This window comes from Contarinia nasturtii, unplaced genomic scaffold (genome assembly GCF_009176525.2).
Source record: "Contarinia nasturtii isolate CC-2019 unplaced genomic scaffold, AAFC_CNas_1.1 Cnas_scaffold_3116, whole genome shotgun sequence".
NCBI classification, from domain to species: domain Eukaryota; kingdom Metazoa; phylum Arthropoda; class Insecta; order Diptera; family Cecidomyiidae; genus Contarinia; species Contarinia nasturtii.
The window spans coordinates 338,401-350,026 of NW_022200428.1; the positions used below are offsets into that span (position 1 = coordinate 338,401).

Genomic DNA, 11,626 nt, shown 5'->3' on the forward strand with positions numbered 1-11,626 from the left:
ACCATAATTTTATGTCTCTCTTTCTTCTAAATATAAAATAAAAGAAAATTGGTAATGAAAAAAAAAACTTTCGGGCTCAACTGGGAATTGAACCCAGGGCCTCTCGCACCCAAAGCGAGAATCATACCACTAGACCATTGAGCCGCTTGCAGGTTTAACGCTTCAGAATCATCAAAACTTTTCAATTTCAAACATTTTCCAAAACAATTCAATTATAAACGAAAACACGTATTCAAAAAAAGTGAAAGGCACACACAAAATTATCTGATGAAATGGCATTTATTGTGAAATATACAAAAACATTGTATCAAATTGATTTAATTGACATTTTTATGGCAAAATTCATTAGAATTTGCCAAAACTTTCTACTTTCTTCCATTTTTTTCCACTTTCGGTGACAAAAATATTGCGTAGAAAAAATGTTTTATACTGTGATATAACTATTACGTTGTATTTGATGACTCATTACTAACTTTGATGCGATTGAATTGAATGCCTTCTTGTTGACAATCGTGATTGATTGTAATTTTTTGGCTTATGTTCCACATAATGTTTGTTGTGATTTGGATTTGGACCAAAACCACGCGTTGATCCCCATTGACCATGTTCAATTAGCCAAATTTTATCTTTTACCGTAAGCAAACTTGGATTTTTCACAGACTTTTCAAGCGGTGACAATGAATTCATTGATGTTTCTGTATGGTGGCGTGGTTCCACCTTTTGAATATCATTGTCTACCGATTTATTTCTATTGATTTCAGATGATGATAGGTGCTCTGTTTGGGTACGAGGTTCTATGCTTAAAACGTGTGTTTCAGGTCTGTTTCCTGGTATTTTACCATACATTGTTTCCACAGGGTCATTGCTTCGGGAATGATTTTCATCGAAGGATGGTGCTGAGTGGGAACTTGACCTCGCAAACGATTTTATACGTGATGATCGGCTCAATATTCGTGCTTGACGAAACGATGGAGTTTTTCGAAGTTTATTGTCACTTGACTCTTTTTGAGTGTTTTGATGTACATCGATTGATGTTGTTTGAGTTTTGGAATTTGTCAGCTGATCTGGTAATTCTCTGTTCAATGAAAGCGAACGGCGTTTGATTTTATATCTATCAGCCGGAGTTGATGAAGTTTTGGAATTTTTTATATCTACAATTTTCGGTTGATTTCGAGCGTATTGCTTCTCATCAACAATTGAAGGCGAAATATGCTTAGAGTTTGGCACTGTAACTGTTTGAATTTGAGACTCTCTGCTCGACTCATGGAAAGGCTGAACACTTTTCAATGGAGTCTTGTACATATTGGGTGCTTCGATTGGTTCGTCATTTTCGGATTGATTTAAATCAGTTTTTGAAGTCGCTGCCGGAAAATGTTCGGAGTTCAGCTCCGGATCTACTTGAATTCGAGGTGTTTTCTCGTGTGTGCTTTGATATCGATTTTCGTCAATAGTTGGAGTCGATGGCGGATTTAACACTGATTCCTCTTGCACATGATCATACCTATTTGGCATATGAATAGAATGAACAGTTTTTAACGGGATTTTATGTATTTTATCATCAAGTTGTGCTTCGTTAGTTTTATATTGAAGTTTCAAATTGGTTTTTGAAGACGGCAAAGAATAAATGCTCTGATTGCCTTGAGCTTTGGATGCTTGATTCGATCCACATGTGGTTTCTTTATTCAATGTCTGTGATCTTTCGCGGTGATATTTCTTTTCGCCATCAGCTGATATCGACGATGACAAAGACTCGGGATTCAACATTGGATCTGATTGAATTTGAGTCTCTCTCTCCGATACATGGAAGGAATGGGCATTTTTCAATGGAATTTTATTCTTTTCGTTTCTTTTTGCCTGATCAGTCTTCGATGTTGATGATGGCAATTTTTCGGAATTCACAGTTTGATCTGTTTGGATTTCGGTAGATCTAGGATGGCGTGTGCCTTGATACCTCTTTTCATCAATCGTTAGCGTTGATGGTTGTGACACATTAGAAGTTAACACCGATTCTGTTTGAGCCTGACAATCCCGCTTCGGATGAACATTTATTTTGCTCATTATTTTTTCCACTGGCCCCTCATTTTCACACTGATTTAAATCTGAAGTAGGTGTCGGCCTTTTGGAGCTTACTGCACGATCTACTTGAACTTGTGATAATTTATTCAATAATGCTTCTTCATTACGTCTGCTTCGATATCTTTTTTCATCAATCGGTGGAGTCGACTCTGGTAAGATATTTGACACTGTATCTGGTTGACACTCTCTGTTTCTTATATGAAAGGAATGAACATTTGTCAATGGAGTTTTGTGGATTTTTTCATCGACTTTGTCCACTATTTCAGTGATTTGAAATTGATTTAAATTAGTGGGCAACGTTGAAGATTTTGAACTCAATTCTTGTTCTACTTTTGTTTTCTTCAAACCATTCGGGTTGTCTTCATTCAATATATGTCCAGTCACTGTGCTTTCGCCTATGGCTGGGTTTGGCAAAGACCGAACCGTTGAATTTAACACTGAATCTGGTTGAGCTTGTCGATCAGCTGTACGGGCTTTTGTCAATGAAATTCTACCATCCAATCTCTGTGCTACTTCATCATCTCGAGATTGATTCGAATCAATCATTGAATTAGTCGACGGAAAATATGTCGAATCCAACCCCAAGTTTTGGACTTGTGATAATTTGGTGAAGGTCTGTTCATTACGCGTACTTTGATTGCTTTTTACATCAGGTGAGAGAGGCTTTACATTTAATACTGGTTGCATTTTAAATTGTTTGCGGGCTTGATCGACATTTGTTACTGGAATTGCGTGAACTTTACCTTCCACTTCTATTGCGAGTTCGTTGTTCTTCGATTGACCAAAGTCAATCTTTGACAAAGCCACTGGTGAAGATTTTGAATGAACTTGGGATGCTTTCATCAAATTTGACACCGAGTCTGGTTGGATGTGAAACTGCTTTCGAGCTTGATGGACATTTGTTAATGGAATTTTGTGAACTTTACCATCCAATTGAATCGCGATTTCGTTGTCCTGCGAATGATTCACGTCAATTTTTGATGTGACTGATGGTGAAGTTTCGGAGGTAAGCGCCTGATTTTGGAATTTTTCTTTCAAATTTTCCACTGAATCTGGTTGCATTTTAAATGATCTGCGGGCTTGATCGACATTTGTCACTGGAATTTTGTGCACTTTACCGTCCAATGGTATCGCAACTTCATCATACCTTGATTGACTTGAATCAATCTTTGGAGAAACCGTAAGAGATGGAGATGTTTTTGGATTCACCGTATGATCTTTTTGTTCATTAGATGTGTTGTGATGTCTTCTCTCATTGATGGTTTGAGTAAATGGTGACGATAATTTGGAATTTAACACTGTTTTAGGTCGAATTTCAAATTGTCTGCCCGAAGTGTAAACATTTTCCTTAGTTGTTTTTGGAATGTTATCATTTATATTTTGTGTAAGTTTGTTGTGTGTTTTTTCAAAATCAATTGCTTCTCGGACATTTCCATTCACTTTATTTCCTTCATGCGTTACTGGTTTATAGTCGCGATTGTTTTGAGCTTGTTTTTCATTAACCAATGAATTAGATTGTGACATAATTCCAGAATTTAATACGTAATTCATTTGGGGTGATTTACTTAAAACCGGCATCAGATCCACATTTGCCAGTCGTAGCTCCTGTCCATTCTTTTCAAATTGTTTCTTTTCAATTGATGAAATATCCGAATGAATCACTTTAGTTACTGGTTCTTTTGTTGAAAAGAGGTTCAGTTGTTCTTTGTCAGCCCCATTTTCGATTGGATGAAACCATCCCAAAATCGTCTTTAAATGGTCATACTGAGTTGGGCTTAATTTATCGATGGAGAAAGTCGGCAAACCACCCGTTTCCGTCGATTTTACATTTTCCTTATTCAAAGATGCTGCAAACGATTGTATCGTGTCTTCCACGAAATTGTATTGTATTGAATTCAAATGTTTTAATTTAAACGTCAATATTCCGCCTGGTTTGTGGTTTTCGGAAGAAACAGCAGCATTTTGAATAACAGGTGATTGAAACCAATTCAAAGACTTTGTCACCAGTTCATACTGCATTGGATTCAATTTATTCAAATCGAATTCAAGCGTTTTATTTTGTTGCATTTTTGACGGAGTTGATTCAAGACACTTTTTCACATAATTATATTGCATTGAGTCATTCAATTTAAAGGTAAGTGTTCCGCTGGGTTCTTGCTGGTTCTTTGAAATATGTCGGTCATTTTCGTTGGATGGAGACGACTGAAACCAATTCATCGTCCTTTTTGCTACATTATTCTCCATCGGATTTAGACTTGTAAGATCCGGGCTTGGCTCAAGAGCTTTTGAGTCCGATATTTTGGGATTAATCACCGTATTCGGTGAAGTGGTTTGGAACCATTTTTTTGCAGTACCAGACGGTGAGAGTGAACTTTGAACACCAAACGGTGCCCTCGGTTTTTGCTGATTTTCGTAATTATCGTCTGTTTTTTCCTTAGGGGGCGTTGATTTAAACCATTGTAGATGTTTTTTTACAATGTCATTCTGCAAAGGATTTAATTTATTAAGTCCGAAATATGAGGTTTTTTGCTGCTGTTGCTCGTTAGTTTCTTTGAACCCTTCCATTATGACATTAGTTTTAACGGGTTTATTTTCACCCAGTCCGGACGGCTCGTCAGGTACATTGTGAGTATTAATTAGATTTTCTTTTGGTGAAGGTGATTGGAACCATTTTAAAGGTCGTTTTATTACATCATATTGCATTGGATTCAAATTTTTTAATCCGAAACTAGGTAATCCATCAGCATGATCAACAAACTGAAAATATTTTCTGTAAAATAAAGTAATTCGATTTTATGACCAATTGATTTTACTCACCGTTGTCGTTAGAAAACCGACCATAAACCAAATGAAAATGTGTCGATTCAACATTATTTGCTCTTTCGTTTGAATGTACTTCATGTCAAGAACTTCATCTCGGTTATATATTACTTTTTCAATGCGTAATTTTCCAAACATTTGTTTAATGAAAAAAACAATATTTTTTTTAGATATGAATCCATTTATTTCAATATGTTGATGATCAATATAATTTGAATGCTGTAAATAATATCAGACCTCATTTTGTCATGTGGAACTGAATAATTTAGATTTTGCCTTGAGCTAACTGCCTAGTCACTACTGTTGATTTCTGGTCGAATAGGGACTGTTCTTCTGAGAAGGAGTAACGATAAGGAGGAAAATGAGGAGGATTGGCACACTCCTCCTACTTCTCATTTTCCTTTTTAGCGTTCCTCTTTACTGGGGGAACAATACAGAGTTGAATATTGTGCTCTTTCACTTTTGCGTAAATTTTTTGGTGAACAGCAGCTGTGCAGATAGCTCAAAACATACTCTCGAACAATACAATATTTAGAATTACATTTCGGAAGAGAAATGACATGTAAAAAATATGATAATAATGATCACACGTGCAAAATTGATGAAACATTCGATGTGTTACTTTGGTTGCCATGCGACCATTCAAACAGATGGTTCACTTGAAATTAGTGTGAAACCAATTAAACTAACTGAAACGTGAGACTTCAAATGATGTCAACCTGTATAATTTGGAATGAGATCGATTAATGGTACTAAAACAAGTCTCACCATGCGCTAAAACAAATAAGTCTCTGCTCTGATTATTTGAAATTAATATTATTGCTTTGACGAGTTAGCAGAACGTCTACTTGCAAAGGAGAGAGTAGAGAGTCTACTCCAGTACATCCCCATCAATAATTCAACTAGAGCTAAAGTTGTGGGTGTCGCATATTATCTAGATAGGATTGAACCTATCGTTTGGCCACATCCATAGAAATGAAAGAGAAAACTTTATATAGCCTATTGCATTTTTGACATATTCTTCTATTCAGAAATAAAATTGAACCACATTAATCCACATTTAAATGGCTTTTATTTTTATTTTTTTGAATCATAGCGAGTTGAATATGTTTTTTGATCAAAATGGCTCGTTGTCCGAACGATTCGTCACAATTTGTAATGTTTTCGAACGATTTTGTCCTAAATGAGTACTTCGGTCATATAGCCAGGTAAACAAACACACATATATCCCTTCTTTTGTCCACACATACCACCATAAGGTTTGTGTAAACTTCCATCCATCAAAGGTCATAGTTATATTTCTTCAAGCTCTGGCAGACAAAAGTCTGTGTGAATAATGTGACCTTTGCTATCAGTCATTAGGTAGAAACAACCACTTTCACTAAATTAGCATTTAGTAAGTGCCATTGAAGTTTACATTGATATTCTTTGAAAGAACATATGGTATTCAAATTGATGATATCAGTCTTCTCTTACTCGCCCACCAAATCGGATCTTATGACCAAAAAAGTGTTAAAAATAAAAATTTAAATATTTTTTACTTACGATTACGAGCTGACGGAACTGAAATAGTGTTTGCATCGAAATCGTGAGTTTCACCACGAATTTTGATTGAAATGAATGCAGACGCAACATTTTATTCAAACATAAATGTAAAATAGTTTGGACAGTAGTTTTAATAAAAAAAAAAGTAATCGAAACCATGAGATAAGATTAATGTTTTTATTTAAAAAAAAAATATTGTCTTTAATATGTTAAACATTTTCATTGAAAAGATTCAACGAAAAATGACCCAAGCGTACTATTATCGATTTGTTGTTGGCGTTTTTTTTTATATGTCGCAACATTATCAGTCCACGTCTCGCTCTTTCTCTAACTTTCTCAGTGTGTTTTAATATTCATAGAAGATAGCGTATAACTGTATACCTTCAATGAATTAAACATTTTTATTCGTTGTAATCGACACTAAATCCAGTCGTTCATTGATTAGCACCTTCGGTAGCTCAGTTGGTAGAGCAGTGGACTGTAGTGGCGTAGCATTGAAATCCATTTGTCATCGGTTCGACTCCGATTCGAAGGAAACTCATTTTTTTCTCGAACAAATTTTTCTCAAATTTTTTCTCAACGACATAACAAACACAACAGAATATGAATACTCATATTAATTGATATAAATTTTACTTTTTCGCGCTCATAGGATGTGAAAGGTATTGTATTGAGTAAAAAAAACAATCCAAACCATATTTTCTTTGCATATTTCATATCGAAAACACGATTAGAGGTTTAGATTTAAGAATGAGTTTTTTTAGAATTTTAGACAGCCTCATTTGATAAATGAACTTCGGTCAGGTAGTCAGGTAAACAAACACGCATATCCCTTGTTTCCTCACACATATATGTGTGGTATATACCACCATTTGATTTGTGTAAATTTCCTTCCACCAAAGGTCATAGTGATATTTCTTCAAGCTCTGGCAGACAAAAGTCTGTGTGAATAAAGTGACCTTTGGTATCAGTCATTAATTCGAAGCGCCATTTTATCTCATTAGTATTAGTCGTAAGAATATGGTATTGAAAATGATGGCAAGATGGAATTAACGATATCAGTCTCTCTTTGCTCGCCCATCAAATCGGACCTATTTACCACAAAAGTGTTGAAAAATAAAGTTCACAGCTTTTATACTTACGATTACGAGTTGACAGAACTGATGCAGTGTTTGCAGCAAAATCAGGAATATTAGCACGAACTCACATAAGTCGGTAGTTATTGGTGTCGTTTGATGTTTTTACAGGTCAGCATTATATTTGAATTATTCTGAAATATCCAAACATTTAACTGGCTCAGTATGGTTGTTTCAAAAAATTCAATATCAATTAAATGGTAAAAAATGTTCTAACTAATTACGCAAAAAAGCGATCTAACTCATTCAAACCAAAAACTCATTCTATTCAAAAAAAAATCTACCGTTTGATCCGTTTAATAAATAATAATAATCTTTTATATTTTTTTCGTAATGAATGACAAAATAGTAAAATAAAAAAAAATCATAAAAAACCGAAATGAACCGATAACTATCTCTGAATATTTTCCAGTGAAAATGGTTTAATCATTGAATTATTAATCTCCAAGACGTCTCTATCAACAAACGGTCGCAGCCAATACATTGTTAGATTAATGGATTTGTATTTTGTAATTGATGCAATCATACGATAATCATCCCAATTGAGTAAATTTTCAGCATAATTATAAAATTCAAATTTCTTTAAATTGGTTGTGTGTTCAATAACATTGACAAGTTCATGTGTATCCATTTCCGTGTGTTTAATATAGAATTCAGTGAGATTTGGTAAATGTCGAACAAGATCAATGATTAATAACTTCGAAATGCTTCCAACATAAAATTTTGTCAAATATTTTAATTTAATTATACTTTGTATATTTGTTAATTTGAATTTACCAATATTTAATTTCCCAATACGTACATCGTTCATGGCAAAGGATTCAATCATATCGAGAAGTGGACGTGACATCAGATGGTTTTTCGCAAAGTTGATGGTTTTCAATTTCCGTAATTTGGCCAATTTCCGAAGACTTCCGTCAAAGTGATGGTCATGCATTGAAATCGTTAGATGTTCGAGATTATGTCCAAATGTGGATATAACTTCAAAGATCTTTGACGTAATTTGCATTGAATGTAACTCGAGCTTTTTCAGTTGTGGATTAAATTGCAGAAATTGCTCGCATTGATTGTCGGTGATGTTTGCAATGCGAAAATAAGCTGCGCTCAAATTTGGATAAGATCGATTTATATCCATACTTAAAGCGCCAATCAATCGTAAGCTCGTTAAATTTGAGTGATATGTGAAGTTGTGAATGTGACAAATTCCGACTAGGGTCAGTTTTTCAAGCGATTCAAATGGCATTCGGGTGTTAAAATCTAAATCGTGTTGCATTATTTTAAATTCTTTCAATGTTTTGCCACAATAAACGGAAATTGTATTCAAAATATTGTTGTCAAGGCAATGTTCCGTGGTTCGACGCCATTCAAACGACTGAATTTCCATACCGAACGAACAAAGAAACCGTTGCGAAAACTCAAGATTAATTCGATCGTCGATTAAAAGATGTTTACCTTGTGCGAGCAGTCCAATTCTCGCATTGTATCGAAATCGTTGACACACCTCGGCCGCATATAAGTAACCCTCAATATTCTGTATTTTTTGAAGTATCGCTTGAATGCAATCGTCGTTAAGTACATTTAATATATGCTTCGGTGAATCGGTTTCCGGTGCAACGTCCATGTCAGAAAAAAGTATGATTGTTACTTCATACATTTCTGCAAGCTTTTTTATTTCACTGACATATTTCGATCGCACTGTTGATTTAACCAAATAAATTGGTTTTAAAAACTCCTTAAATATTTCGGCACATGTTTCAACATCCATCCGGGATTTAGTAGTAAATTTCTTTCTGAATACAGGACTCGCTCTTGATAAAATCTCTTTATGAGCCGGCACAAGCTCAGACCCACATAGAAAATAACAGTCTGCAGTATTCTCATTTAGGTAATCACTTCCAAAATTCTTTGAAAAGTGATTAAGCAAACCATTTTTTAGTGATAAAAGTAAATTTTCAAGATCTTCTGCCGAGAAATTATTGACAGAAAATTCCCCATCAAAATCGTCCGCTTCTGAAATAGAACTCTGTTGTAGTGACATTTTTTTTAGTAAGCTCGAGTATTTAGCTGCGAACGTAAAATTTAGATCTAAAAATACAGAAAATTACAGAACGTTAATTAACTCAAAGGAGTCTATATAAATTTTTATCTTCTTCAGAGTGTGAACAGAGTTTCAGACGGTAAAACGTTTATATTTTGGATTTATACGGTAAAATGAATAAATTCTTATATTTTGTATAAAATTTCGTTTAGTTAAAACCATTTTATACGAAATATAAAACCTGGTTCCTCTCGACTGTTTCGTGAATATTAAAAATGAAAACAGACCATCCAGTCAGTTATTGGTTTATTCAACTACGTTTTTTATTGAAAATATAAAACCATTTCAGAAGACAAATCCAAAATCACCGTACAAATCCAAAATTTATACTCTGTAGAAAAATGTATATACAATCATTTGTGTGTTGTTATTAATTTTTTCTTCAACTAAATGACAAAAACTCACTTAATTTGCAATGTTTTTAGTTTAAAACCCAAAATATAACTGATGTCGATTTCATAACGATCATACACAAGAATTTTAAGTTGGTACATATTGAAGGCAAAACAATAGAAACAAAACAACAAAATAAAGCAACTAAACATTTTTAACCCAAACTTTTTCAAACAAAACACAAAGAAATATTGGCAGCCGTTCATTAGTCTCAAGTTTCATTTCAATCCAAAACAGTGGCAGCCCTAGGGTTGCAACCCCAAAAAGCTTCTTTGACATTTTGAATTCGCCCCATGTTATTTTCAAATTCTGTTCGCTCTTCACCGGAATTTTTGAATTTTTCCTTTTCAGGAACTCTTGAGCATTTGGCATCACAGGAACGTGAACAGGAACTCTTGGTCATTTGACTGGTCTTTAAAAATGCAAAACACTGGTGCTTCTTTTTACAAAAATTGACAAAAAGTAGCAAATGTAGAGAAAATATTCATTTGAGGGGCGATCCAATTTCTAATGAAATCTAAAAAAATTGAAATAAGGATTAAATCGGTCATCAAACCAATCAAGAATCAAAACTCACCAAATAACTCGTAAGCATGTTCGCCGTTTACAATTTTGATCATTTTTTCACACTTCAGAAGGATTTTGTGAGAAACTGAAGAGCCACTGCATCAAATGAACCACACATTCCAGCGTCTCACAGCGCAACTCCTCACCTTTGGTGCTCTTCAATCTCCATCCAATGCGGTACTGACTACATCGACCGAGTGTCGCCGAGTGTTATTGCCCGAGTCCGTACCTACCAACTAACTGTACAATGCTACTTGTGGTCTACTTGATGCAGTGGCTCTTCAGTTTCTAGAAAGCTGTAAAAGAGGAGGAATTGTAAATTGATCTGATGTTGTATTTTGGAAGTGACTTGGAAGTAATTCCGGGTAGACACATGCCAAACTTCGTTAAAAAGTCAATATAAACAAATATTGAATTGGTTTGCAGCTCGATGTATTGTTTGCGTCACAAACATCTGCGTAAACAAAACCTACATAACAAACAATGCGTGAAAAGCAAATTTAGAAGTTATTAACCCAACTGTGATTATCGTTTAAAAATAGCTGATAATTGAAGTGAACACAATAATTTTATAATGAAAAGACATTAGCGTAATCAAACTCATGCCTTTCTCTCTCATACAAAATCAGTCGTTCACTTCAATTATCAGACGTTTTAATGCGATAATAGAATAATATGAATGGTTGAGAATAATAATGACTCACGCCGAAACCGACTCTGAGATCACTACTAAATCTCAAACTACATCAAGAAATTTTACAACTATCTCTTTCGGTTTAGCCACTAGACACCGAGCAAAAAGAGTCGGTTTCGGCGTGAGTCATTATTATTCTCAACCATTCATATGGTCTTGCTTTAAATTATTTGTATTAGTCTTTCCGTGTATAAAAGTGATATTGCGTGAACAGTTTAAACGGAATCGGCCACCTATATCAACAGTGAAATGCTCTAGAGTGTTTTCGTCTGTCTTGCAGTCAACATGTTTAAACTC

At 34.6% G+C, this 11,626-nt stretch overlaps 1 protein-coding gene and 2 non-coding genes across 3 annotated transcripts; 1 reads left to right on the forward strand and 2 right to left on the reverse strand.

Annotated features, from left to right (window-relative positions):
• Positions 1 to 72: 72 nt before the first annotated feature.
• On the reverse strand, positions 73 to 144 carry Trnap-ugg. The gene has a single exon. It is a non-coding gene; the product is annotated as a tRNA-Pro (tRNA).
• A 291-nt stretch (positions 145 to 435) lies between these two features.
• On the reverse strand, positions 436 to 4,949 carry LOC116349719. Its single transcript, XM_031781279.1, has 2 exons — positions 4,894 to 4,949; positions 436 to 4,833 (listed from the first exon to the last, which is right to left on the reverse strand). The coding sequence occupies exons 1-2, from the start codon at positions 4,945 to 4,947 to the stop codon at positions 469 to 471; spliced, it is 4,419 nt and encodes a 1,472-aa protein (XP_031637139.1). The 5' UTR covers positions 4,948 to 4,949; the 3' UTR covers positions 436 to 468.
• Positions 4,950 to 6,888: 1,939 nt separating this feature from the next.
• Positions 6,889 to 6,976, forward strand: Trnay-gua. The gene is given in 2 exon segments: positions 6,889 to 6,925; positions 6,941 to 6,976. It is a non-coding gene; the product is annotated as a tRNA-Tyr (tRNA).
• The last annotated feature ends 4,650 nt before the right edge of the window (positions 6,977 to 11,626 follow it).